Source organism: Emydura macquarii, unplaced genomic scaffold (assembly GCF_026122565.2).
Source record: "Emydura macquarii macquarii isolate MOO-44397 ecotype Brisbane River unplaced genomic scaffold, CSIRO-AGI_Emac_v2 contig_968, whole genome shotgun sequence".
In the NCBI taxonomy this organism is placed as follows: Eukaryota; Metazoa; Chordata; order Testudines; family Chelidae; genus Emydura; species Emydura macquarii.
This window is the reverse complement of record NW_027131105.1, coordinates 17,630,581-17,658,519: the sequence shown is the minus strand read 5'-3', so window position 1 is coordinate 17,658,519 and position 27,939 is coordinate 17,630,581. Positions and strand designations below refer to the sequence as shown.

Sequence of the window (27,939 nt, the reverse complement as noted above, 5' to 3'; positions counted from 1 at the left end):
TTCTAAGGGGGGGGGGGAGGAAAACACCCCCCCCCCGCCTCGCTGGGTGCCTCCGCCTGTCGCCATATTCTCCATGCAGAGCTCCAGCCCGCAGCGCCCCGGCCCCGGGCAGCAGGAAACTTCAGAGCCCCCAGAAAGCAGCCGGCGCACGGCCCCCTGCAGGGGCGGCGGGGGGCGATGAGTAACGTCTCCTATCACATCTCCAACCTGCTGGAGAAGATGACCTCCACCGACAAAGACTTTCGGTAGGAGCCCCGCGGGCGGTGCTGGTTAATTGCCCGCCTCTCAGAGGACGGGAGCTGGTTAATCGCAACCCCCCCAGCGAGGGGGAGGGAGGTGTTTATGTGCAAACCCACGCGAGGGGGGGGGGACTGCAACACGCTCCACCCTCCTGCAGGAGAGCAGGGTTGTTTTATGAATTGCAGCTAGTACAAAACCCGCAAAGAGCGGGGGGGTAATTGCAGAATTCCTAAGGGGGGCAGCTGCAATCAGTGCAACCCCCCCCCAACACACACACACACACACACACACACACACAGGGCGAGGAATCCGCTGCATGCTCTGGGTTTGGTTAGTAATCACAGGAATGCCCGAACGAGGGGCTCCTCGGGTGGTGGGGAAGCAAGCTACATGTTGTCACCTTGTTTTATAGCGCTCTCCCTCCCCCAATTGGGTGGACAGCAGTAGCAGCTAGGGGACAAAAGTCCTAACCCGCTGCTGTTGTCTGGGGAAATATCTGATGTGTTTTCTGTGTTGTTCAAGGAAAATAAAAAGAAGTTGCGCGGTGGTCCCTGGTCATTGGTTTATTTGTATGTGTTTGGAAGGGGATGAAGAAACCCACTTGGAGTTCAGATAAAGTAATAGTGTAGATGAAGCATCAGGCATGAACCACAAAGTGAAGGGGAAAGTTGATGTGGAGTAACGCATGTAGCTGCTATTAAATATAGGGCATGAATCAATTATTAAGTGACAGGGTGAGAGATCCTTACCTGCTAATAGTGACCTTTAGTTCCTCTTTATCAGATAGTCAGGGGCCCAAAATACAGATTTTTATGTTAAAAGAAAAACAAAGTGTAATATTTTTTTTTTAAAAGCTGCATCTGCAATTTAAACATTGCAGCATTGGGCCTGAGAACCCTAAAGTGAAACTGACTAGAAGGAAACATGCAATTATCTCTTTTAATTGTCCACACAGAGAGAAATGCCTACACTGAAGAAATAGTTTAATAATGATATAAACACATTAAAACAACTTCTATTTTAATAATTTCAGAGCCAAAACTATGCCTTAAGCAACTTTTGTTGACATCTGTGGGATTTGTTCTAGAATATCAAAGAGGAGACCTTAAAATAGAAGTTGATCCTAAAATATTACTAGTAGCTTATTCAGATTTTTAAGATTATTTTAACTAGAGATCCCTTAAGTAGTAAGCTGTTTTACATATATATCATCTTATGATCCATACATGCAGTTGGGTTTTGAAATACCTCTTTTACTCTTTAAGGAGTGCATTAATGTTATTTGTCATGTTTTATGTGCTGCATTTTGCCTTTGAAAAGTGTGTTGTTAAATTTCAATAAAGTCTAGCATATGTACCCAAGGATATGGCTATTACAGGTATTTCCCGTGCTCAAATCCTTTATTTTTAAACTATATTGGTATGTTGAGGAAATATTTTATTGTTTCCAAATACTTCTCTAAATGGATCAAGATGTTTTCCTGCTTTTATTCTTTTGGGTATAAATGTTTCTGGAAAGGCAAATAAACCTTGTTAGACTTTGGAATCAGTGATTTGGTATTAAAGGTGCTTTATAAATAAAATGTAATAGCCTGTACTTACAAAAATAGCTGATTCATTATGAAAGATTTCACTCAATTGCACTTCTGCAAACAGTACCACAGCCCCCAGCCAGGATGGGTAATGTTTATGCTAGCTAGGAAGGTTTGAAGTCCTTTATAAGCTAAAAGTTACCCTGCTGTAAACAAAATTTTTTCTAAGACATGTCTGTTTTCTGATGATGATGATAAAATAGTTTTTTTTTTCCCCCCCCCTAATGAAGTTGATAATGGAGCAGCTTCATTAGCTGTTATTCAGGATCTTTACATGTGTTTTCATGCTTTGTGCAGACTTCCAGTTTAAATTGGAACTAAATAGTCGTTGCTGAATCAAAAATAAAGTCAAGTATTGTTTAAATTGTAGGTCAGCAAATCATCTGATTCTCTCATCTTCAATTTCTGGCTTGTTCTCTAAGAGTCCATCCATTTCTTATCCCAGATGTCGTTATTTTGTTACTCAAGCACAGGCTTATACATCAAAGATAGGGGTAAACTATTGTGGTGGGATTTTTAAATGCTGAACATTCTGATCAGAACTTTGATTTAAAATGTAGTTTAAGCCACTTGTGAAATGAGATTTATTTCCATTTAGTCCCTTGTGGATATTTATCCATATAATAAAATTACACTTCCCAATAGGGAACTGCAATTCTAAGGATTTTTCTAAACTGTGATGCCAAATATTTGGTATCATTTGTGAAAAGTCATCCATCCAGCTGAGTGTTAGTTGTGTTAAATAAATCTATAGCTAGTGGCAGAAAGGAATAGAGTCCTAATGAATGGTTGCTTCTCACAAGTGGGATATGAGAAGGATCAATATTGGGAGATGTGATCTTATATATTGATGGTTTGGGGTACATATCGTTGGGAAAATTGTGTCTATTTTGCATTAATGCAGCTTCACTAGTGCAACCAACAGCAGAAGGTGTAATGTAGGTAGTGTGCCTTGTATGTCATAAACCTGGATGATAGAAATGCATACATCCTCACTACAATAGAGCTTTCGCTATTAGTAGTATTGGTAGGGCAACACGGGTTCAGAAAAACATACATTTGTCCAGTGTAGAAAAGGCCTCTAAGGAGGAAGTAAACAAGAAAGAAGGTTAAATTTGCTGATGACACAATGATTCAGATTCTTGAAGACTCCAAGAAACTCCAGAAGGATATAAACAAACGGAGTGACTGGGTTGAACAATAGAAGTTTAAATATAGCCTAGATCAGTGTTTCTGAACGACGGATCCATGGACTGGAGCCAGTCCCTGAGATCTCCTGGACAGTTTAGGAAGGCAATAAGCCAGTCCCTGGTATAAAAAATGTTGAGAAACACTGGCCTAGATAACTTTAAAGTGCACTTGTAGTCTGTGGAGTGATTATGTAAAAGTGGCACCTTCTTTCTCAACAGATTTTCTCCCTGTGTGTAATCAGCATACTTACTATCTGCTTGTTTGAGTGATTAAAATAAGTTTTTACTCTGTCAACCTTGCAGGAGAGTGAGAGCTAGATTTTTTGTTTTGTTTTGTTTTCTGCATTATCAACAGAATTGTTAGCAAAGTTACAGTTGTTGGACCAAATTCTGCCCCCACTTTTATAATTGTGCCTCAGTGTAATTGAAGGCAGAATTTGGCTGGCAGAATCTTTATTACTAGTAATGATAAGTAAGCTAGTAAGAACCCAGCTGGATTTTCAGATGCCAAGCTGATTTTTGCAGGACTGTCAATTAGAAAACACATTTTGTTCTAGTAGTCTGAGACAATTTGATCTGGAATAACTGAGATGAAATACATGTGGAACTTCACAATACCATTTTTATAGAGTCCTGGTTCAGAGTAGGTTTGAGGGGAGGGGAGGGAATATCTTAAAATTCTCCTATGTTTTGGCTCACTTAGTTCTGAATGAGGTGAATTCTTTGCCACCAATTCCTTCTGCCTGAGTTCTCCTCCTTTCCTAATGGGGTTGCTGTTTTCTTAGCTAACTCACAGGAGGATTGTGAGGATTGATTTGTTACTGATCGTAAAGTGCTTTCTATATTAGTGCCATGTGAATAATAAATTTTATCCTCCACACCACTGGTTCCCAACCTTTTTGGCTCGAGGGCCACAAATATCATTTTTACAACCCTGAAGGGCCACCAGTCTATCAACTCATAAAAAATGTATTGACGTACACACCATTAAGGACTACAAATCACTACATATTTAAAGTAAACATTTTGATGCTTCTGTGCTCAGTTTTACATTCACTATTTTACACCTGCAAATTACTCTTAGTATGTCACACACTCACAGACAAAGCACTAGTGTAGATAGTGACTGTCACTACACACTGAAGCACATGGCCTGGCAGCTAAGTCATGAGGCGCTGATTTTTAGAGTCCTGCCCCTCCTCAAGCATAGTAGGTCCACTGGCAATGCCTCCCCCCACACACTGTTCAGCCTGCCTCCTTGCTGATTTCCCATCCCTCTGACTGCAGCAGGGAAACTGCATGCGTCCTGTAGCCCTGTGCGCTCCAACTAGGTCCCTAGACAGTGGCCCCCTTCTGCAGCCAGGGGGATGGGAGATCAGTGCTTCCCTCCCTCTGGCTCCATCAGGGACCTCAGCGCCTAGGGACTCAGGCAGAGCGCTTTGCGGTGCTCCCTGCAACAGCCAGGGGGAGGGGACCGCTGATCTCCTGTCCCCTTGGTTGTAGCAAGGAGTCTGCACCGGTCTTGTAGCCTGGTGGCAACGCGCTCCATCTGAGTCCTTAGGCAGCAGCTCCCTTCTGCAGCCTGTGGGCGAGGTGCGGTGGGCCACTTTGAAAGACCCACCAGACCACTTTTGGCCCCCAAGCCACAGGCTGGGAACCATTGCTTCACACTGATCTCTGTGAAATGTATCTGTATTTACATACCAGCCAACCTATTGCTGATACTCCTTGTTTCAGATTTATGGCCACCAATGACCTGATGATGGAACTGCAAAAGGATTCCATAAAGCTGGATGAAGACAGTGAGAAAAAAGTTGTGAAAATGCTTTTAAAATTGCTTGAGGACAAAAACGGGGAGGTGCAGAATTTGGCTGTCAAGTGGTAAGAGACTCTGTATGTGCTACCATTCTTCTTAGCAGTGATTAAACTGTCCAGAAAATTCTTCAGAATAGAGCCCTACGTATACAGTGTCCTGTAGCTTCCTTGAATCTTCCTTATGAACACTTCCTGTCTGATATAGGGCAGAGGCAATCTCTAGTTATGGTGAGAGATGTGTGCAAGGGAGTGAATTATAGGGATGAACATGTAATAGTTTTTATAGGAGAAGTATATGAGTTAGGAAACTATTGAAAGGCTTATTGTAGATTTTGCCATATCTAAACTTGCATCCTCAAAATTGTATTTCTTCAGGGGGGGCCCAGATTAAAAGGTTGAACCCAAATGTTCCCAAACTTTGGAGGGCTTTGAAATTCAGAGTTAAATTTTCCAAATGGTTACATCAAACTGCTGACTTGAACAGCCCCTAAAGTTTGATGTTTGAAATCCAGATCTGAATTCTACATCTTGATCCCATCTCTGTTTAAATGACATTATAATAAGTATAGGCCTACTTATGTCCCCAAGCCTAATTTGTGCCATCTAACGATATTTACTTGTGGTCATTTTAATAAATATTTTCCCCTACGTGGCAGAAAGTCCCTGATTACAGAATCCTCTGAAGTGATCATGCTGCTGACATGTTCTTGCTGTCTCTCTTCCCTAGCATATCTGATAAGAGTTTAATTCTAGAAATAAAATTGAGTGGGTCAGTTCACACACAGGGCTCCAAAAAAACAGGCCATTTAAAGTCAGTTGTGGTATTGTACTTGTGTTTTGCCTCACTATGGACCTTATTCCATCACCCTCCTTCCTAATCTTAAACTGCTTCTCTCCCTATGATGTTTGTATCTTTAGGTTTTGGCTTTTGCTGTCCTGGTTTTTCCCCCTATAGTCTTTGGCCTTGTATTTGTATCTGTGTGCTTTGATCCATTTTTTTCCCCCTGGGATCTTTTTGTTTTCCTTTTCCAAGCAAAACTGTTTTCTGAGTAGGGGTACTGAACAAAAGAGACATTCCTTTGCCTACTTATCCACAGTTAATCAGCTTTAAAATGAGCCATTCCCCTTTATGATCACTAATTCTTCTAGAATGTAATAATGAGAGAAAAGTCATCAAAGTGAAGGAAGAAGCAGTCTGGTTTCATACCCAAGGCTGGAAGCACTCGTAAAACCGAACTGCCAATGTCAACATTCCAAATCACATGGACAGTATCTTTAACAGGAGAGTCCTTAGGATGCTGACTGGTTAGGCCCAACATCTGCTCTGCATGGTTTATACAGGGCACAGGACTGGGATTCAGGAGACCTTATTACTGGATCTTCCATGTACTTTTTGTGTGATCCAGGCAAATTGTTTATTTTCTATGTCTTGGCTTCCTTATATGTAAAATAGGGAGAATGATAGGTACTTTGAGATTCATGGACAAAAAGCACTTACATTAGTGCTTTGTCTTCTATTACTTTTCAAACTTTTGTACTTCAGAAGAGTCATCTGGATCCTAAATACCTATTTGTCTTGATCACTGAATTAAAAAAAATAAAAAAGGTCCTACCAAAAAACAGGCTACATGTGAGTTCCCAAATTTGTGAGTAATAAATGCTATATTCTATCAGCAGGTCATGGTTCTGGTACACCAAAAAGGAAATAAATGCAGGCCCATACAGATTCCGCACATTTAGCATCACAACAAGAAAAAAGACAAGGTTTGCCAAATAGAGAAGGATAAAACACTGTAGGTAAAGACACTTTTGTTTTTAGGCTTTCAGGGGATTTTATCAGATGTGGACAGTCATAAATATTGTAACAAAATACATAACACTGACACTTTCTAAGATAAAAATCCTTAAGAATAGACAGATTGTTTACACGATTAATTCTTAAACTAAGGGTCCCATTCAGTTGTCCTTGAAATCAAAGAGAATGTTGCTATTGCCGCTTTGGGAACAAAATCTGTCTCAGCTTGTGCATCTGAATAAACTTTAGTGAAATTCAGAGATGTTGATGGAGGCCACGTGCTGCTACGCAGTGTTTTGGACTCTCCAGTATAACTGGCATGCTTTCTTCATGAGTTAGATACACAACTAGCTTTGATAAGCATCCCAAGGAAACAGCAGTCATACATTTTAACCATAATATATTGCAGGATATTAAATTCCAGTCCCAGTTTATGTGAAGCATTAGCATTCTTGAGAACTGAGAGTGTATGGACAGAAGCAAAAAGTGTGGCAAATGAATCCTCTTTCTCTCTCCATGTGCACCTAGCTATGTGTGTGTCTTTAGGGAGAGAATACTACCGCTGACTGTTAAATCTTCGGGGGCTATTAAACTGCATATTCTATTAAGAAAATCTTATTTGGTATAAATTGCCTCCACTTGGCCTCTCCTTTCATATTTCCTATAAAGTAACTGATGTACTCCACTATGAATCTGATCATGACTTCAATGAGTCTTTCCACTGACTTCAGTGGGCTTCGGATCAGACCCTATCTGATGTACTAACTAGCTAGGAATACAAAGTATGACAAGCAAAGATTTCTGACAGAGACCCTCTGACATCCATTTTGGATTTTAAACGTTTCAGTAATGACAGCTAAGTTTGCAACATTAGGTCTGGTGCACCCTTTATCTTAAAGAAATCTGAGGGACTGCATCTGAAATCCAACACCAACCATATCATCCTTCCTTTTGACATGAAAATATGGTTTCTAGAGAATGGCTTCCTTCCATTTGGTCTGTATTCTTTTTTTTTTTCCTTCTGTAGTTTGGGCCCTTTGGTTAGCAAAGTGAAAGAATATCAGGTAGAAACTATTGTGGACACACTGTGTACAAACATGTTATCAGACAAGGAACAACTCCGGGATATCTCCAGCATTGGCCTGAAAACAGTCATCTCAGAGCTGCCTCCAGCATCTACAGGTAAAATTCCTCCCTTTAATATGGTAAAACCTGTACAGGCTTTAGGAAGCAGAGGACAACGAGGAGTTTAGAACCTGAAGTTTGGTGGGATTCCCTCTCCCCTGCCTACTGCTATTAGTAATGGTGGGCACAGGGATAGGAAATTGCAGTGTAACGAAGAGTTGACGTAATAAAATTGATGATTAAAAACAGGACTCAAAACAAAATCCTATATCTGATCACCTGCAAAATGGGGTGCTCCAAATCTGAACCTGTCTGCATAATGGTCCAAAATCGTAAACCCTGGATTCAAATGTTGTTGCTTGGGACACTGAGAGAGACACTACAGAAGTCTGTCAGAGCTGCTCACTGTCTGGTTCCCACAAATGGTGAATCTAATGTCTTCTGGATCTTGGCAGTGCTAATACCTTCACTACCTCCATGGACAGTCTGTTTCACTGCCTGTGTCTTTTTACTATTGACAGCCTCTCCAGGCTTTTGCCCAGTTTCTATGGCCATGGGACAAAAAAACACATTGAGCTGGGTATCCAGTAAACCCAGTATTAGTTCTTCAATAATACATATGTTTAGTGAACAGAGATTTGTGCTGTCTCTTCAGCAGTCTTTGTACTTTGATGCCATCTCTCATGCATCTAATATCCCCTCGCATAGCAGGTAGCCAAGGCGGCATTGCTATCCTTGACTTTGAGCTGGCAGTTATACTCAGGGGAATTATTTTTCATGCAAATAGCTTTCAAGCTCTGTTTTCAAGCTCTGCCAAATGTTAAATATGTGAGAGCCATCATTTTAGAGACCTTTCATTGGCATATCTCACATGAACTGAAATAGTCCTATTGCAGTAACTGGGAATAGATCAGCTGAGCCTTCTTCCTGGGGGTACTCCATCTGTGAGGGCAGAAGAAGGAGGAGGGGAGACTTCAATGCTTGCTTCCTTCACCTCTGACCCCATTCCATGTGGATATTGGTGCTCAGATGCTGGGGTGGGGTGGGGCGGGGCATTGGGGTTGGAAAAGATGGGGCCAGGAAGCAGCACGCTTCTCTCTAAACATCCCCTCCACGCAGAAGTTAATGATAACAGTGTTGACTTCTGTTCTTGGTCTGGACCCACCTCAGGATATTGTATGGGCAGAGGAACCAATGGGAGCATTGCTTTTCAGGCAACCATACTGCTAGGAGATGGAGGAGCCCAGGCATCATCGGGGAGAGGCAGTCATTCCAAAGGGTTAGTGCATCTTATTCCAAGAAGGCTGTGCCCTGTGCTTTCTCCACCATCCCAGGCTCTTTCCGCCCTTCCCCACAAGGGTAGCATTAGTTGACAACACTCCAAGACCTTTGTCTTCCTTTCATGGGTTTTGACTGGGAGAGACCATTATGGCCCATAGTAACTTAGCCAACCTTCTGTGGATGAGTCTATAGCTATGCTGCTGTCCATTATTCTCTGAATATCAGGGAGGAAAAACTGGTCTTGAAAACAAAAAGTTGACCGAAGGTCATGTCTGTTCCTAGGTTCTACCATGACAGCCAATGTGTGCAAAAAGATCACTGCCCAGCTGACTGGAGCCATTGGGAAACAAGAGGATGTATCTGTACAATTAGAGGCTCTTGATATCCTGTCAGATATGTTGAGCAGGTATGAAAGGATTTCCTCCAAGCAGCTGCATATGGCAGCAGGCTGCACAGTGTGTTTGCTTGTGACTGTTGTATTTCTCTAGTGTTACTTTTGAGGACTACAAAATTAAAGGATTGGGATGGGTGCCAACTGGGAAGTGTCTGAACAGGTCTGATCACGCAGCTGAATGAAGAGACTGTATGTGCTGCTCCTTCTACACTTGGAAGGATACCGGTAGCATTGCAGGATCTCTAGGGGATGAGTCAAAGTGGGCATAAGGGACTTCTGGAGAGGTGGGAAGGGCAGAAAGAAGGAAAAACCTGCTTTGGAATGTGTGATCTGGTCACATCGTTTCTCTGGCTGACTGTTTTTCTTATCACATAACGCAAGCGTAATGCCGAATGACAGCATTATGTGTAAACGGGTCAGCAGCCTTGATACTGAAGATCTAATCTCTCATGTGTGTCTTGCCTCTGATTGCAGGTTAGGGGGGATGCTTTACTCCTTTCATTCCTCTATCCTGAACTGCCTCCTTCCTCAGCTCACGAGCCCCAGATTAGCTGTGCGTAAGAGGGCCATCATTGCCCTCGGCTACCTGGTCTTGACCTGCAATGGGAACATCTTCTCAGAACTCATGGAGCACCTGTTAACTGAACTAAAGAGGAATGAGTCTACTTCTACCACAAGAACGTACATTCAGTGTCTTGCTGGTATCAGCAGGCAGGCTGGGCACCGCACAGGTAGGTCCAGTAACGTGGAATGACATATGCACACATGTGGAATGACATATGCACACACACTACATTTTAAAGCTGCTGTTTTTTACTTATAAAAAGAAGTGTACTTATTTGTTTTTCTGGTGCTTTGGTAGTTAGCACTCTGGAATTCTCTGATTCTCAGATCTCCACCCAGACCTAAGGGAAAGACACACTGGATCTTAGTGCTTGGCTGTGCTCCTATAGTGTCTTTCATCTCAAGATCTTGCAGCACTCCAAAACACTAATGCAACAATCCTCATAGTGTCCTTTGTGATAGCTCAGCATTATTAACCTCAGTTTACACATGTGGAAATGGAGGCACAGAATATTCAAGTGACTTGCCAGAAGCACCCTCAGATCTGGGATTACGCCCAGGAGTTCCTCAGACCATTAGATCATATCTGTCTCTCCATAACTGCTTTGTCTGAAAACAGGGTGGTTCTTCTGTTGAAATAGTTTGGCAGGCTGTTCACGACGCATACGTTCACGAGCAGTGAGATCCAGGTAAAGAATGCTTTGCAAAGCACTGGAACAGACTGGCTGGTAACCAGGCTCTAACTTTACCAGCCAGGTAAAGGAGGGAGCAACTTCTCTTGCTGTTTACTTTGTCTCTTTCAGGAGAATATCTGGAGAAGATAATCCCATTAGTTGTGCAGTACTGTAACGTGGAGGATGATGAGCTGAGGGAGTACTGCTTTCAGGCCTTTGAGTCTTTTGTGAGAAGGTGTGTGTCCTTCTCTGTGATGTATTTCTGCTTCATTGTCTTTCTCTGGGAAGTGCATGTGCAAAGGGGTCTGAGGAAAAACTAAATTGAGTGGAATATTTTCCTAAATGCATTATTGTCGGAGAAAAAGAGATGCAATATTGGGCCAGTAACAAAATCCATCCTCTCAGATGAAATTGAGCTATTCATATAGCATCTTGAATTTTCCAAATATGTGAGAATAGGTTCTTGGCCCAGGACTCGACAATGATATGGGCAAATGATATGGGTATTGCAAGTGGCCGTTTAATACCCACTCTGACTGAACCTCACTTACTGCAGGTTCTTGGAGGATACTTGAGTCCTTCAGGTGACTGAGGGGGAGTTGGCTCAGACTTCTGATGTCTGTAGCAGGGGTGTGGGTGTGAATGGTGCTCTTGAGAAGGGACTACTGTGTTGCAGGCTTCATACCCTGAAATTCTGGTGTAGGCAGCTCTCTAGCACCTCTCCATTTTCCTCCTCTGAGGGTGCTGAACTTGTGGGTGGGGGGCATTGTTCTTTTTTTTTTTTTTTTAAAGGGGGAACCACTCAGGTAGAGGAGAATGAGAGTCTGAAGCTCTCTTTTCTGAGACCCACCTAGGCACATGACCCTGCTTCGTGCACTGTGGTGAAAGGGAAACGTTACTGTTTAATGTATTGCAGGAATATGTGGGCATGGTTGTGTGAAACACTTTGGGATCTTGTGGGATGAATTATGCTGATGGAGATAAATTAAAATATGAAATGATTTATTTCCAGTTCATCTTAGACTTTTTTTTTTTTTGGTCTTGCTAGGTGTCCAAAGGAGATTGGCCCCCACATCCCTAATGTGATGGGATTGTGCCTGAGGTACATTACTTATGACCCAAATTACAACTATGATGAGGAGGAGGGGGAAGAGGAAGAAATGATGGAAACTGAAAATGGAGAGGATGAAGAGCAAGGTGCCTGCTTGTGAGGATGACTATGCTTAATAGAACTGCTGACATGGTATCCAAGGGGTCCCGTTCTCCCCTTCCCACTCACACCATGTGGCATTGCCATCTCTCTCACAATGTCTGCATTGAACCACAGTGGTGTACAGCTGCTTAGTGCTGTCAAAGTGCTGTGTTTATAACGATTTCCAGACTTAGGACTTTACTCGTGTGTCTTTCCTGATCCGCATGTCACTGACATCTCTTGCCATGGGCATCAAAGGAAGGGGAGCATTTGCTAGACCTGACAACATAAACTGCCCTGGCAGAGAGCAAGACTGAAGAGATGCTGCCGCTGCTGTTACGAGTGAATGCAAGTGTCTGTCACAGCATGCTCACAGTCCACCAGCCCTAGCGCTAGTGTATCTCGATTAGCTGCTGCTGTGATTGCCCAGATTCAAAACAATCCCCCCCCCCCAAAATGCCAGGACTGGCTGCAGTCTGCTAAATGATGCTCAGCCTTCCATTTCCCGCAGTTGAGTGAGGCTATTTTATATGCATCAGGCCTACTACAAGCAAGTAGGTAGGCATGAACTCCATGGGTGTGTCTACGCAGCAGTTGGGAGGGTGCTTCCCAGCACGGGTAGACAGACGGTGCTAGCTCTGCTTGTGTGCTAGAAATAGCTGTGTGACTCTGGTGGCACAGGCAGCCTGTGTACGTGCTCGGGCGATCACAGGGGATTGGATTCGGGTGGCTAGCCTGAGCCACCATGTGGGGTGCTGCAGCGACACTGCTGTTTGTAGCTGGTATCTCAAGCAGAGCTAGTGCACATCTGTCTACCAGTGCTGGGAACTATCCACCCAGCTGCTTTGTAGACATTCCCTGGGGCTCTTGGACACTTCCCTGGTGGGCTTTTATTTCTCTGGTGGTACTGGAGGCTTTAATGCAGCTATGTGTCTGTATTCCTGCCTGGAGAGATGGGTTAGTGCTCGCAGCTCTGTGCTGATGTGTGAAGAGGGGAGTAGCCAATACACTGATTGTGAGTTCATCCTGCTGGGGCACTGCCTGCCAAACTAATAACCAAACAGCACTGTGTAAAATAGTGAAACTAAATAGAATCCTACAAAATCCAGATTGAAAGTCTTAAAAAAAGGTCTTGCTGCGTTCGGGCTGATGTTGATTACAACTAGCGCTGCCTCTGCTCCCGGTCTTTTTCAGTAGCTTCTTTTTAAAGGCCTGAGGTGAGGGATTGATCAAGGTGGGCATCTCGGGAGAACAAGTTACAACCTGGCCTAGAGCATGAGTCAGTTGTACACGTAACACATTTCAGGTATTGACCGTGTTCCACAATGTGCCAGTTCTGTCGCTGCACAGGGCTGAGAGTGGAAGCTAGAATAATTCAAATGGAAAGTAAGGCACAAATGTGTAATGGTGAGGGTAGTTAACCATTGGAACAGCATCTGACGGGATGTGATACCTTTTCATCACTTGGAGCCTTTCGATCAAGACCGGAGGCTTTTCTAAAAGAGAGTCTCCTTCTCATCCGCCGTCATGCGATAAAATGCAGGAATTGTTCTGTGACCTGTGTTATGCATCATAATGGATTGGCCTGATGGTCACAGCATTTAAAATAAATGGAACTCAGGACCTTATTCCCCCTTCAAAACACAAAGTCCTTACAACATGAGCTCGAATGGACTCTCCAGTACCTGTAGTTAACATTGGGGCTTATTATCCTCTGGAAGGATCAGATACATGTGAATCAATCGCACATTTTATCTACCACAGGGCAGCGGTGGCACATACTGGCCACCATAAAACACTGGGTTCTGACGACTGTCTGTGGAAATTGTCCAGAATAACCCCAATCTGACGTTTCCTGGAAAGTTGTGAATTGGCATCTATTTATCTCGTGTTCACTTTTGAGTCCAGTAGGAGGAGGACTGATGCAAGAAAGGGCAAGTCTGAGGCATGTGGTGATTCTCTACTTGTGTTTCTCTTGTAACGTGGTTTGTTTTTCCTCACTCACTGTTTCCAGAGAGCGATGATGAGTACAGCGATGACGATGACATTAGCTGGAAAGTTCGCAGGTCTGCGGCTAAGTGCCTGGAAGCCATTGTCAGTACCCGGCGTGACCTCCTTCAGGATTTCTACAAAACTCTGTCCCCCATTTTGATAGGCAGATTCAAAGAAAGAGAGGAGAATGTCAAAGCCGACATCTTCTGTGCTTATATCTCTTTGTTGAAGCAAACGCAGCCCATACAGAGCTGGCTACACACTTCAGATGCAGGAGGCAAGGAAGATATACCCCTCACCATGCTTCAGAACCAGGTGAGGGAGAAGGTGGTAGACTGGATTAAGTTGAGTAGGAGTGAAAAGAACTGGAAGAAATGTTTTATCAGTAAATGTGTGCAATAGCTCAGCCCGAGAATTAGGTTCAACACTGTTCCAACTAAACTGGTTTCAGACACTGTCTGGCCAGTGCCAGCGGGTGAGACTTTTTAAAACAATTGACTTAGCTGGAATTGTACACAAGCAGGACTGAAAGTTCAATTTTACAACAGGTCTGTGTCTACATTTAACTATTTTTGAGAAATCTCCCTCTGGTGCAGTTCCCCAGTGACAGTAAGAGTGGGCTTGCAAGTGGACTCAGAGCAGGTCTAGAAAACACGGTGATCAAAATGCCAAAGCCTCATCTGATGGGAAGCAGTGCAACAGTGGGAGGTTTCCCAGTAAAAAGCTAGAGTAGATGAGGTCTTGGAGGAGGGGGACAAACCATGGTATTTTTAGACCAACCAACAAGCAAAAAACTCAATGTGCAAAGCCCAGACAATAGCATTTTTTAACTGACTGCATGGTTCTACAGTTTTGGCTCTGGCCACCCAACCCAGAGTTATAGCCTCTTTGAACCCCAAGATGTTAGCTTCTTAACAGTTAAACTGAGTTAATTTTATAGTGTAGATAGGACCGCCATGTTTAAATGGCTGATGGTAATATGCTGAAGGACAGTTCCCCTGACCGTTGTAGACAGGGATCTTTCCCTTCTGAGATACATGCTAGGAAAGCTATATGATTGACCTACCTTCCCCACTCCCACCTGTGATTCTCAGAAAAATATCAACCCCTGCTGGACAGGGAAGCTATGCTAAGAGCTATTGCATCAACAGCCATTTTAGCTGTGTTTCAGCAGGATTGTTAATAACACTATAATAATGGTAGTGTGGCCACGCCCGTAGTGATCACCATGACTGTTGATAGCTGATAGGAAGAAAATGTGCTGGAAGAGTATTAACTTTTGAAATGAGTTTACTTTTAAAATTAGCCATACTCGTAGCATTGCAGCATGTTTATAATTGTTTGGCTCCTGTAGCAGGAACAATAACTAAAAGAGTGTCCGGAAGTGAACAACGGCCACTGAGTGGGATAAGCTGTGCCAGTCATACCTGTAAACTGCTGTGAACAGGTTTGCAGACACTATGTGTAGCACCTCCGCCATTGTGTAAAATCCATCGTCTGTTGTGGCAATCGCTCCAGTTAAGCAGACATGTCGTTCGTTGTTCAGGGACTCATTGAATAAATCATAAATTGAATCATAAACATATCAGATAAGCCATTAGAAGTCAGATACCTACACATTGCATCCAAAATGTGTGGCAGAGCATTAACACCGTATTGGGCTCTGATCATTACAGGAGCCATTAGCTAATCTTTCATTTCTTTGTATGCCTGTGTTCTTGGTATGGTTCTTTCAGGGCCCAAGCATAATGTTTTTGGGCCCCAGTACAAACTTGAAACACGGACCCCCTCCCACACAATCTCATGAGCCATCGTGGTAATGGGGATTGCAGCCTGGGCTGGGCCCCGGTAAAGTGTACCCTTTCCCCCCCCCATGTGGGGGCCCTGGATTCTTGTATGCAGGGTACAGATTTCATTCTTAATTGAACTAAATAGACATTGGAAGCACTGTTCCTTTTTTGACCTATTTTTTTAAATTCTGAAAGATGCTAAAGAGGTACTGTCAACATAATTTAGCAACATAGGAATCACCAGACCAGACCAGGGCTCCATCTAGCCAGTATCCTGTCTCCAATAGTGGCCAGTCCCATGTGCTTCAGAGGAAGATGAAAGAAAAGATGTAGTCCATTATTCTAGAATAAGGTGCTCATGAGAAAACGTCTTGCTAGCCCACGTCAGTTAGCGCTAGTCTGATACCCTGAAGCAGGAGGACTTATATCCTTTCCCAAATGTAGTTTTCTGCCCATTTAATGTAACTGATGTAAATGAATTCTATATTTAAAAAAAGAAAATGTCTGTGTGGCGAGTAACTTACGCCCCAGTCCTGTAATTGGTTCTCTGTGGGTGGGCTTTGCTAAAGCTCTGCAGAGGTTCACTTGTTCAAATCTACTTGTAGGATCAGGTCCTTTAGATATTAAACCTGAAAGAAATTGTAAACCTCTAACCCGCTTTTCACCAGTTTCTTTAATTTTGCCCTTTGTTCAACTCAAGACGGTTGAAACTCAACTGGTCAGTTTCACTTCCTTTTCTGTGCTAGAGAAGCATCTAAGCTGATCACCATCCCAGTGGTTCTGGTGCACTAAGGAATGCTGCTGTGTTTTGAGGTTGTGGCACTACACAGAGGGAGGTTTGCCTTAAAATATTTGTATAGAATTTAAAAAAAACCCTATAAAATATATGAATAGAAGTGCTTAAATACCCACCCACCCCATTCCTCCCTCACTGTGCCGCAATCTACTCTCCAAGGTCTATAAACCATGATACTATTCATTTTTGATCACTGTCTCTTCTCACACTGAATTATTAATGTGTGTAGTTAAGCTGGGTAAACTGCTTTGCTACCATAGCTCTGTGTCAAAGAGGCTATAGTTACCGATTTGAGATTTTTTTTCTTCTTCTTGCTTTCTAAAACTACAGGTTCCAAACATAGTCAAGGCCTTACACAAGCAGCTCAAAGAGAAAAGCATCAAATCGAAGCAAGGGTGCTTCAGTCTCCTTACGGAACTGGCCAATGTTCTTCCTGGCTGCCTGGCAGATCACATACCTGCGTTAATGCCTGGTAAACCTGATTTGTTGGCTGGGAGATGGTGGGGAGTTTGAAGTTTCCACTTTCAGAGCTGTAAGGTTTCTAAAGGATTGTGTATTTCTCTTTTCTGCTTTTTTTTTTTTTTTTTTTTTTTTTTTTTTTTTTTTTTTTTTTTTTTTTTTTTTTTTTTTATTTCTGAATTTTATAAACATGGAAAAAGATACAGGGTCTGCTCCTGCTGCCACTGAAGTCAGTTGACTTTGTTGAGCTCCGGGTTGGAGCCACTGTAGTGCTATTTCTCTATTTCTCATGGAACATTTTAAAAATGTTTATTGGGGGAGGGTTTTATCTGCAGGCCCACAAGATTTTCACCTAACTTTCCCTTCCTGTAAATTAGTGAAGGGTGCACCTCCAAGAACGTTGAAATACTCATAACATTGAGGTCCTACCAAAACCTTGGACATGTCCTTACTGTAAATGTGTGGAAAACTGTCTCTTTTCAATTCCTCCTGGCCCTGATAATCCCATGACTTTCAATTCCTGTATGTTTACAAGAGACTACAGAAAATATACACAGTAAATTGCTTTGGGGGTGGCAAGCTGGACTCTTGCAAATACCTTGTCGATGGCTCATTTGAAAAACCACTTTCAGACTATATCATAGACTGGATGCTCTAATGTGTCTTTTCCATCTCTAACTTCTATCTCCCTGCCAATGCAGGATTATTCTTTAAAGTACACTTTCCTAATATTTTTTTCCAGTCTAATTTTACAAAACCCAAGCAGTTGAGCTTCCACTTCTCTCTTTAAGACTTTTTCCACAGATAGGTATGTCTCACTGCCAGGAGATCCTAGTGTTCGGCCTAGATTTTTCTTCCCTTTTCTTAATTTCATCGTACCATTTCTAGTTATAACCCTGTGTACCACACTAAATAATTCCTGCCCATGTCGCCCTTCAAATATTGACAGGTTGTTAAATGCTTTTGTAGCCCGTGTTGCCATGTGGACCAGCTATATTCTGACTTGCCACTTAGCTGAAAACAGCTACTGCAAGAGTGCATATGTATCAGGTTATGTCTACACTAAGAGCTTTTGCCAGCACAGCTCTGTTGGTCAGGAGTGTGATGAGGGATAATCCCTTCCTGACATAGCTGTGCTGGCAAAAGCACCTAGTGTAGATGTAGTTATACCGACAGAGCTGTGCTTTTGCCAGTATAGATTGTTTTTCTTCTTAGGGAGGGTAGGGGTGGCTTTACTGTACCGGTACAAAGCATAGCTTTGTTGTATAACTGCATCCACAATAGGAATGCTTTGTCAATGTAGTATATTGGCATTCCTATAATGGTGAAGCACTCAGAGTGTAGACATGGCATCAGTGGAGTGGAGCAAAGGAAACTATTTTGATTGTATTCAACTGTTTTAGAATTTGTTTTTTAATCCTTGTTACATTCTTATTTCTTCAAATGATTTATGTTAATGTCTCCCCTGAACAGGTATTGTTTTCTCCTTGGCTGATAAATCCAGCTCCTCCAACATGAGGATTGATACACTGTCTTTTCTTCACGTTCTTCTCTGCAACCATCAGCCCGAAGTATTTCATCCCCATATTAAGGCACTGCTATCTCCAGTTGTTACCTGTATTGGAGACCCCTTTTATAAGATCACATCAGAAGCTCTGCTGGTTACTCAGCAGCTTGTGAAAGTTATTCGGCCCTTAGACAAAACTTGTGCATTTGATGCCAAGCCCTATGCGAAAGACCTTTTTTCTGGTACTCTAAAGAGACTGAAAGCTGCTGATATTGATCAGGAGGTGAAAGAACAGGCTATCTCTTGCATGGGACAGATCATCTGCAATCTTGGAGACCATCTCAGTGGTGATCTCTTGCCAACTTTGAAGATTTTCCTAGAAAGGCTCAAAAATGAAATAACCAGACTGACAACAGTCAAAGCATTAACCTTAATTGCTAGTTCTCCACTGAAGATAGACTTAAGACCTATTCTAGGGGAAGGATTCCCCATTCTAGCTTCCTTCTTGCGAAAAAATCAACGTGCCTTGAAACTGAGTACTCTGATTGCACTAGACATATTAATAAAGAACTACAGCGATAGCCTGAAGCCTGCCATGATCGAATCTGTTCTAACAGAGCTTCCTGCTTTAATTAGTGAGAATGATATGCATGTTTCTCAGGTGGCGATCATGTTCCTTACTACCTTAGCTAAGGTTTATCCATCTTCCTTATCCAAGATAAGTGGTTCAGTTCTTTCTGAACTCTTTCAGCTTGTCCACTCTCCGTTGCTACAAGGAGGAGCACTGAATGCCATAATAGACTTCTTTCAAGCTTTGGTTATAACAAAGACAGCCAACATGGGTTATGCAGAACTGATGAAACAGCTAACTAGCCCTATATATTCGAGTCCTGGTGGTGCGTCTGTGACTTTACATAAACAAGCCTATTACTCTGTAGCAAAGTGTGTGGCAGCCCTTTCATCGGCATGTCCGAAAGAAGCCACCAGGGTGGCGAGCCAGTTTATTCAAGATGTGAAGAACCCCAACTCCAGTGCTGCCATTAAAATGCTAGCCTTCCTTTCGCTGGCAGAGATGGGTCGCACCATGAACCTAAGTGCTCAGAAGGAGCTCAAAACAGTAATCCTGGAAGCATTTGCTTCTCCCAGCGAAGAGGTGAAATCAGCAGCTTCCTATGCTCTGGGGAACATCAGTGTTGGAAATCTTAAGGAATATCTTCCCTTTATGCTGAAGGAAATTGGAAGCCAGTCCAAGAGACAATACTTGCTACTCCATTCTCTAAAAGAAGTCATCAGTTCCTCCCCAGCAGATAGCCTCAAACCTTACGTGGAAGATATTTGGTCTCAGCTTTTCAACCACTGCGAGTGCACAGAGGAGGGGACACGGAATGTGGTCGCTGAATGCTTGGGGAAACTGACCCTAGTGAATCCGTCCCAGCTGCTGCCCAGGCTGAAAAAGCAACTGTCATCAGGTAAGGGAAGGACAAGGATTAGAATGGTAAAAGGCCCAGGGAGATGCTTTTGTTTGCTCGGTACACATCTTGTGGATTCCTGTCTTTTTAATATCTTGATGCAGTATATCTATCGTGTGAGGAAGCAAAGCCAGGCTGGAGAGAAGATCAGTGTTTGGGAAATTAACCAAAAGAAGTGTCTCTTAAGGAGGGATCTGAAGGAGTGCAAAGTTTTGTGTGGTGCTTGGTATTAACAAGGATGTTATAAGAATAGGGGGCTGTGTGACAAGAGATTGCTTTGGAGGCAAGATTTGGACATGTGATCTGATCCAGTATGGCAAATACTCTATTCCTTTATCACATGTACAAAAAGAATCTTTATTACATTTCTAAGGAGCAGCATGTTTTCTAGCGCTAACACAGGTAAAGAGCATACTGTGTAAATGTACACATATTTTATATTCCCTCTTCATTGCAGGGTCCCCACATGCACGAAGTACTGTAGTAACTGCAATCAAATTCACAATTTCAGATCAGCCACAGCCTATTGACGTGCTTCTTAAAGGTTGCATAGGTGAGTTTCAGTTCCAATAAAAATCTTGTGTGCTTTGCACATTAAGTATGGTACACTACCAATGGCCTAATACTGCCCTATTTTATATTGTAAGAGAGTCTCAAATCAGTTTGAAAAATTCAATCTAATTTAACATCAGAGAAATGTAGATGGAAAAGATCTAGAGTTCCATGCTGAGGTTGCAGAGTGAGTCTTGGTAAATATTCTGGTCTTCCTCCGTCAGGCATGTGTATTAATGAAAGTTAATTAATGGAAACTATGAGTTTAGTGGAGAATGAAACCCCTGTGATTCTGGCTTTACAGACAAGTGTCTTGTAAAATATTTCTTAGGTTGGACACCCATGTCCCTGCATCTCAGACTTATCACAGAGAAGCTGGCCTAAGCAGCAACTCTGTTTCAGAGATGTCTAGGCTGAGCATCTAGAAGAAGCCTCCTCTAAAAAAATTAAGGCTTCTGTGACCCGTCCGTGCCGAGGGTAGACCACCTGAAAATGCCAAGGTCAGGCCAGGCTGCAAAAGGAGAGCAGATTCTCCCAACACTGGTGGGTGACACTGAAGTCAGACTTCCCAACCAGCCACAAACAGTGCTTCTGATTCCCCACACTGGTTATCAAGAAGCCAGAATAAAAACATACACAGCCCCCTTTACTGCATTCCAGTCTCTGGCTCCCAATCAGCCACTAGGTCCAGTAAAGAGATCAGTTATTTAAAACTCTATGCTCTTTACCAAAAAGGTTCCTCCTGACCCCAAAGGGTCAGCCACAGTACCAGATCAATATAAGTTTAGATCTTACCCAAAATATCACGCTGCCAGCCAATCCTTTAGTAACTAAAACTAAAGGTTTATTATAAAAGGAAAGAAACAATAAGAGAAATGTTAAATGATTAAAGCAATTACATACATCTATATGGACTTTCCAATCATTTGTATCAGGTTTCCAGTAGAAATGTGGAGTTTGCAGGCTTATATAGTCCCTCTGGGGAACATCCAATACCTGGATGGGTCTCAGTCCTTTGCTTCACAGCTTCAGTTATAGATGAATTGATCCAGAGGAAGGAAGACTAAATAGTCCATGTGCAGAGTGTGTTCAAATTCTCTCATGAGAATTAGCAGGGTGATTCCAGGCTGGTGCTGGGATCTCAGTCTTGTGATCCAAACTTTCCCTGACAAGCTTGGACAGATTTGAGATAAAAGGATCAGTCCTCTATATTCTTTTATAGATCCATGCAGGCTGACCGATACTTTTTTGACAATTAACTTTTGACAATTGACTTTAAACAATTAATAGATGATTACTTGGGACTCTGAAGTACCATTTCCCATGTCCTGAGCACACCAGTAACTAGTAACATTAGCACAAGGTAATTGGCCATTTACAACCATTTACAGGTATTTACTACCTAAACTTCAGAGAGAAATACAAACAATAGTATTGTTACATTCAAAGTTCCATCTAAATGTTCATACGTTCTTTTGAACTCTTAATCACTAGAACAGTGATAGACAGGAAAGCAATTTATCTACATTGCTAACCTCTAACAAGAGATCCATAAATAACATCAAATATCTATGAACAATAGACTTGCATATCAAAGCTCAAGTCCACTGATAAGGAATGACCCTCGCTACCATTGTATCTTCCTATAATATATCTTGAAAGGTCAGAGTTGGGCCCTGCGACTTGAAAAGTTGCTTGGCTGTTTTGGGCCTAGCGTCACAGCTTCTAGTTGGATTCTTAGATGAAGTCATTGGTGCCTAGCATCACACTGGTATTTCTATACCCCAGATACAGCCTATTGCCTCAAATAGTTTAAATCCGATCCCAGAAAAAGGGAAAGCAGATCTAAATGCATCACTATGTATAGGCTTTGCTACTAGAGTTATTTTTAATCATTATGTATAAGATTTCTTTGTATTCTGGCTCCTTGAAATATGTTATGTTACTCTGAGGGTCACAGTAAGTAGATCTTGGAGAACTACTAGAACATTGCATTTTATGCTATTATCCTGCAGGTGACTTCTTAAAGACTCTTCAGGATCCGGACTTGAATGTTCGACGTGTTGCTTTAGCCATGTTTAATTCTGCTGCTCACAATAAGCCTTCTCTAATCCGAGACTTGCTGAACACTGTCCTACCCCACTTATACAATGAAACTAAGATCAGAAGGGAACTGATACGGGAGGTATGTTACTAGTGCTGCTGCATCATGAGTTCAATGTCTGTTAATGTCTTGGTCAACATGGAATTGACATGAATATGTTGTGATGCTCTCATGAACAAATGGGTGGGTGGGTGGGAGAAGAACATCTATTAGGTGTTCAGTTGGTGGCCCAGATGCTGCAGTAGGAAGCCTTCCTCATTGATAAGAGTGACCAGTTATATCATTCTTCCCTTTTAAGGTAGAAATGGGGCCATTCAAGCATACAGTAGATGATGGCCTTGATGTGAGGAAAGCTGCCTTTGAATGCATGTACTCACTGTTGGAAAGCTGCCTTGACCGACTGGACATCTATGAATATTTGAACCATGTGGAGGATGGACTTAAGGATCATTATGACATTAGGGTAACTTCTTCTCCTAATCTGTTCAAGAGTAGTAGAAGTAACTGGTTTTGATTTTATTTATTACGCTGAGGGCCATGGCTTAGACTGAACCAGTGTGTGATGGGTGCAGCATCTGGCACCTTTTTCATGTTGCCTTCTTGTTCTCCAGTATCTAGGCTTACTCTTACTTAAAAAAAAAAAAAAAAAAAAAATTACTAGCTGTTTTGGTTGCTGAAATGGCCTCGAAAACCTAACCCAAGTGTAACTGATGTATTGATCGCTGTATAAGTTTGCAAAACCTGAAACAATAGCACTGAAAAGTGTGATGTGGCACAGTGAAGGAAGAAGGCCATATTAGTTAAAAAAAACTGACCTGGTTTAAAGAGGAAGTGAAAGCAGCTATAAAATATAACAAATGGAGGAAAGGGGAATTTGATAGTAATGCATATAAATCAGAAGCTAGGAATTGTAGACAATTTTTAAGGAAAGCAAAGGGGCACAAGTTGAAATCTTATTGACAGCAGAGTTAAGGACAATCAGGAGTATTTTAAGTATATTAGGAATAAAAATAACCGTATTGGTCCATTACTAGATGGAAATGATAGTTATCAATAATAATGTAGAAAAGGCAGAAGTGTTCAATATATATTTCTGTTCTGTATCTGGGGAAGAAGAACAGATTGTCTCATCATATGATAATGATGATAACACTCTTTCCATTCCCCGAGTATCTCTGGAGGATGTTAAACAGCGGCTTCTAAAATCAGACATTTTAAAATCAGCAGGCCCACATAACTCGCATCCAAGAGTTTTAAAGAGCTGGCTGCGAAGCTCACTGGGTGTTCAGTGTGGATTTTTCAATAAGCCTTGCAACGCTGGGGAAGTTCCAGAAGACTGGAAGAAAGCGAATGTTGTGCCACTATTTAAAAAGGGTAAACAGGATGACCTGGGTAATTAAAGGACATTGATCCCAGGCAAGATAATGGAGCAGCTGATCTGGGACTCAATTAATAAAAAATTAAAGGAAAGTAATAAAATTAATGTCCATCAACATGAGTCAGTGGAAAATAGAACCTGTCTACTTGATATCTTTTGTTTTTAGTGAGTTTACAAGTTTAGTCGATAAAGGTAATAGCGCAATGTAATTTGATGTAATATACTTAGTGTTTGAAAAGCATTTGGCTTAGGCATGATATTTTGATTAAAATTTGATTTAAAAAACCTGTAACTATATAAAATGAACATGGCTAGATGGATTAAAAGATGGCTAACGGGCAGGTCTCAAAATATAACTGTCAATGGAGAATCATGGAGTGGGTGTGTTTCCCATGGGGGTCACACTGGGATCTGTTCTTGGCCCTAATCTATTTAACACTTTTTTCAGTGATCTGAGAGAAAACATTAAACCATCACTGATGAAGTTTGCAGATGACACAAAAATTGGGGGAGTGGTAAATAATCTGGATGATAGATACTGAATACAGAGCAATCTGGATCGCTTGGTAAACTGGATGCAAGCAAAAAACGAGTTTTTAATACAGCTACATGCGGCTTCAGCTGGGATTGGAGCCAGGGCTGTGCACCCCTTTCCCGCAGCTGGAGCTGGGATTCTGCCCCCCTTTGGCTTGAGCCGGGGCTGTTACCGTTGTCCCTTCCCCCTTCACCTCCCAGTAGCTGCAGTTGGGATTGGAATTGAGACTGTGCCACTGTCCATGGCTCCAGGCTGGAGCTGGGCCTTTGTGCCCCCCTCTGTGGCAGTAGGGCTCCTACCCATGAGACTTCAGCTGTCAGGAGAGCCCTGTGTATTCTGTAATGCTTTGAAATTTGATGCATACTTATTTCGAGACCCTAAGCCTTTCTTTTGTCTAAAAAGTATACCCCTTATGGGTGTAAAGAAAGCCATCCAACAGAGAACAAAGGTGATGCAGTGATTTCTGGCTGAAATTGTTACAGTGGAGACTTGTCACATGGGGACTTGACAGACGGGTTCTGGATTCGAGGGGGATCTGAGCGTATTTTAAAGCAACCTTTTTAAAAAATCCTCTAGATGTTGACTTTCATCATGCTGACTCGACTCTCCACACTGTGTCCTAATGCAGTTCTACAAAGGCTAGAGCGATTGATTGAACCCCTGCGGGCAACCTGCTCTACTAAGGTAAGATATACTTGATAACTGAAGTTTTTCATTTAATGTTGTATCTGCAATTTTGGAAAAAAAAGTCAGTATTGTGCTTCTGTGTGCAATAGATATTTTCCAAGATCTGGAAAGTCTGCAAGCACCACTGTTTTGGTATTGCAGTCTGCTTCTTAATACCTGGTAAAAGCAAGAATTTCACATAGAAGTTCTGAAAGGTAGGGTGCCTTAGATTATTTGTCAGAACTTGCTGAAAATGGACCAGCTGGAACTAAAACAACTCTGCTGATGTGCAAGCCACAATAGAATCTAACTCCCTCTCCCATAACTCTGTTGTCTCTGCAGGTGTAACAGAACTAATGCAAAGTAAATATATTTGCAGTGTTCAACATGCATATAGGGTGATGTGAAGTTGCCATTTCTATCCAATTACAGATTTTATGGTGAAGAGACATAAAGCCAAGCAGTGGAAAAAATAACCACAAGCTGTTAAATTTCATATAATTCTATTAACTTTACATATAGGTGGGGCAATTATAATTGAAATTATGAATACCTAATCACCTTGTCTGACATTGGGAAATTGAATTTTTTTTATTTAATTTGGCCAAGTTTATTGTACTGTGCCTAGAATTTATTTTAGATTTCAAATGTGTATCTTAAACTGATGTATCCTTGTCAGTGGTTCTCAACATTTCCAGACTACTGTACCCCTTTCAGCAGTCTAATTCGTCTTGCATACCCCAAGCTTCATCTCACTTAAAAACTACTTGCTAACAAAATCAGACAAAAATACAAAAGTGTCACAGCACACTATTGCTGGAAAATAGCTTACTTTCTCATTTGGTCTGTATGAAATTTTAGTTTGTACTGACTTTGCTAGACCTTTGGTAGCCTGTTGTAAAATTAGGCAAATATCTAGATGAGTTGATGTATCCCCAGGGGTACATACATACATAGATCAGTGGTTCTCAACCAGGTAACACTTGCTAATGGAGATATGTGTCGGTATCAAGGCAGAAATAGCCTTTTGTGAATATATGTACGTAATTTAGCTTGTTCATAATCATCTTAATAATGAAAAATAAGTACCTCAACGTTTCATTCTAAGATGAAGGCATAAAGACCACTGAAGGTATCTTCAAAAATGCTCATTTTCGGCCTAATTCTGATCTTCCTGAAACAGTCTACATGCATTGCTTTTGAAAAAAATCACCATAAATTCCTCTCCAATTAGAAAATGTTCCACTTATCTCCCACTTTGACTGTGCATATATTCCCAGTGTGTACATTCATCCTTTTCCAAATCTCATTTAAGGGCAGTGTTTTACATTTTTTAGGTAAAAGCTGGTTCAGTGAAACAGGAATTTGAAAAGCAGGATGAACTGAAACGTTCAGCGATGAGGGCGGTAGCTGCTGTACTAACAATCCCAGAAGTGGAGAAAAGTCCAGTGATGGCTGAATTTTCTTCTCAAATCAGAGCCAATCCTGAAATGGCTTCACTCTATGAAAGCATTCAAAAGGATTCGGCTTCATTACCTACCACAGAATCAATGGACATGAGTTAAAGTCCTCCCGCACCACCCTCCTAACAACACGTAAGTGAAACAGATGCTTCAGAGGCAGGCGGAGGAAGAATGTCCCGGAGCTGGTCTGGGCTTAAAAAAAAAAAAAAAAAAATGCTGTTTAAGAAAATAACTAGTTCAGCTACATGAGTCAGACTTCTGATTATAATTTGGCAGAGACTAAGGGCAAAAGGGCACTATGCAACAGATGAATAATTTAATATACTTGTTTTTTACTCCAAGTTATTAAAGGACTTAAAGTGAGGCCATCTAAATTTACTATTCATTACTGAAAACCAGAAACTGTCTCTTGGAACAGGTTCTCACTTTTGTAGCATTTCTTGCACTACCATTTTGAATAAGGATAGTAGTTAAGGCAACTTAGTTCTCATTTTTACCATTACACATGCATTTCTATCCAAAATAATCTGTCTGCAGGTCTTTCTAGCCTTTTCACTAGACCACCTTTGCTAAACATTAAGAGCAATGTCTTCTGAAACTCACCACCAGTTAAGTGGCAGTACCAGAGCCCTGATTTCAAAATGTTTATTGCTAAAGAAGAGACCTCAAACTTAGATATTAATGTCTACTACAAACTGCATGTGAGTAGAATTTATCATTCAAGCTTTACTGGTTTTCATTGTAGCTAAATCATAATTTTATTGATATTCTAGTAATTTTTATGGTAGCAAAGGGCAAATCTCTCATTCTTGATTTTCATTCTCAAGAAGTTTGACTGCACAAAGTAGCTCTAAAATAAAATGTCTTCCAAAATGGAATGTCATTTGTTTAATTATGTTTTGCCAGCAGTGTTCCACGGGTAAGACAACTCTTGGCAGTGACTGTCAGATACCAAAGCATTGATGTATTCCAAACTGTAGTCATTAGAACTAAAAAAAATAGAGCAGCCTGTTGTAGACAAGACCTGCATTCAGTATTCTGGTCAGATCTAGTAAAATAGGATAAGGCAACAACTAAGTTGCAAGAATGTAAATGCTCTTAAAAATTAGCTCTTTTGCACACCATCTAAGAACTTATTTTCATTGTCTTGCTCAAATTCTGTAACAGGAATGACAGATGACCCAGAGAATGAAACTAACACTTCTTGCAGCCATGGATTTGTAATAATCTTTCATTTCATGTTTTTGACTGCTTGGTCGGTGTGAAACATTTAAACTGTTCTATTTATAGTGCAGAGTGTGAGAATTTTCCATTTGGTATGAGTGGCATCCCTGGAAAATAAAGATGTATTTTGAAATTGTAGCTGC

The 27,939-nt window shown here is 41.7% G+C and overlaps 1 protein-coding gene across 2 annotated transcripts; it reads left to right on the top strand.

Annotated features, from left to right (window-relative positions):
* Nucleotides 1-32: 32 nt before the first annotated feature.
* LOC137150422 (cullin-associated NEDD8-dissociated protein 1-like) lies at nucleotides 33-27,934 on the top strand. 2 transcript variants are annotated; one of them, XM_067544369.1, is made up of 15 exons: nucleotides 33-245; nucleotides 4,759-4,902; nucleotides 7,659-7,813; nucleotides 9,320-9,443; nucleotides 9,906-10,162; nucleotides 10,799-10,904; nucleotides 11,718-11,866; nucleotides 13,876-14,168; nucleotides 16,770-16,911; nucleotides 18,372-19,874; nucleotides 20,332-20,427; nucleotides 22,442-22,611; nucleotides 22,829-22,993; nucleotides 25,020-25,127; nucleotides 26,447-27,934. In XM_067544369.1, the coding sequence occupies exons 1-15, from the start codon at nucleotides 178-180 to the stop codon at nucleotides 26,672-26,674; spliced, it is 3,708 nt and encodes a 1,235-aa protein (XP_067400470.1). In that variant the 5' UTR covers nucleotides 33-177; the 3' UTR covers nucleotides 26,675-27,934. The 2 variants fall into 2 exon arrangements, with proteins under 2 accessions (XP_067400470.1, XP_067400471.1); XM_067544370.1 differs by lacking the exons at nucleotides 33-245; nucleotides 4,759-4,902 and adding an exon at nucleotides 8,971-9,035 and having other exon boundaries at nucleotides 7,745-7,813.
* Nucleotides 27,935-27,939: the final 5 nt, after the last annotated feature.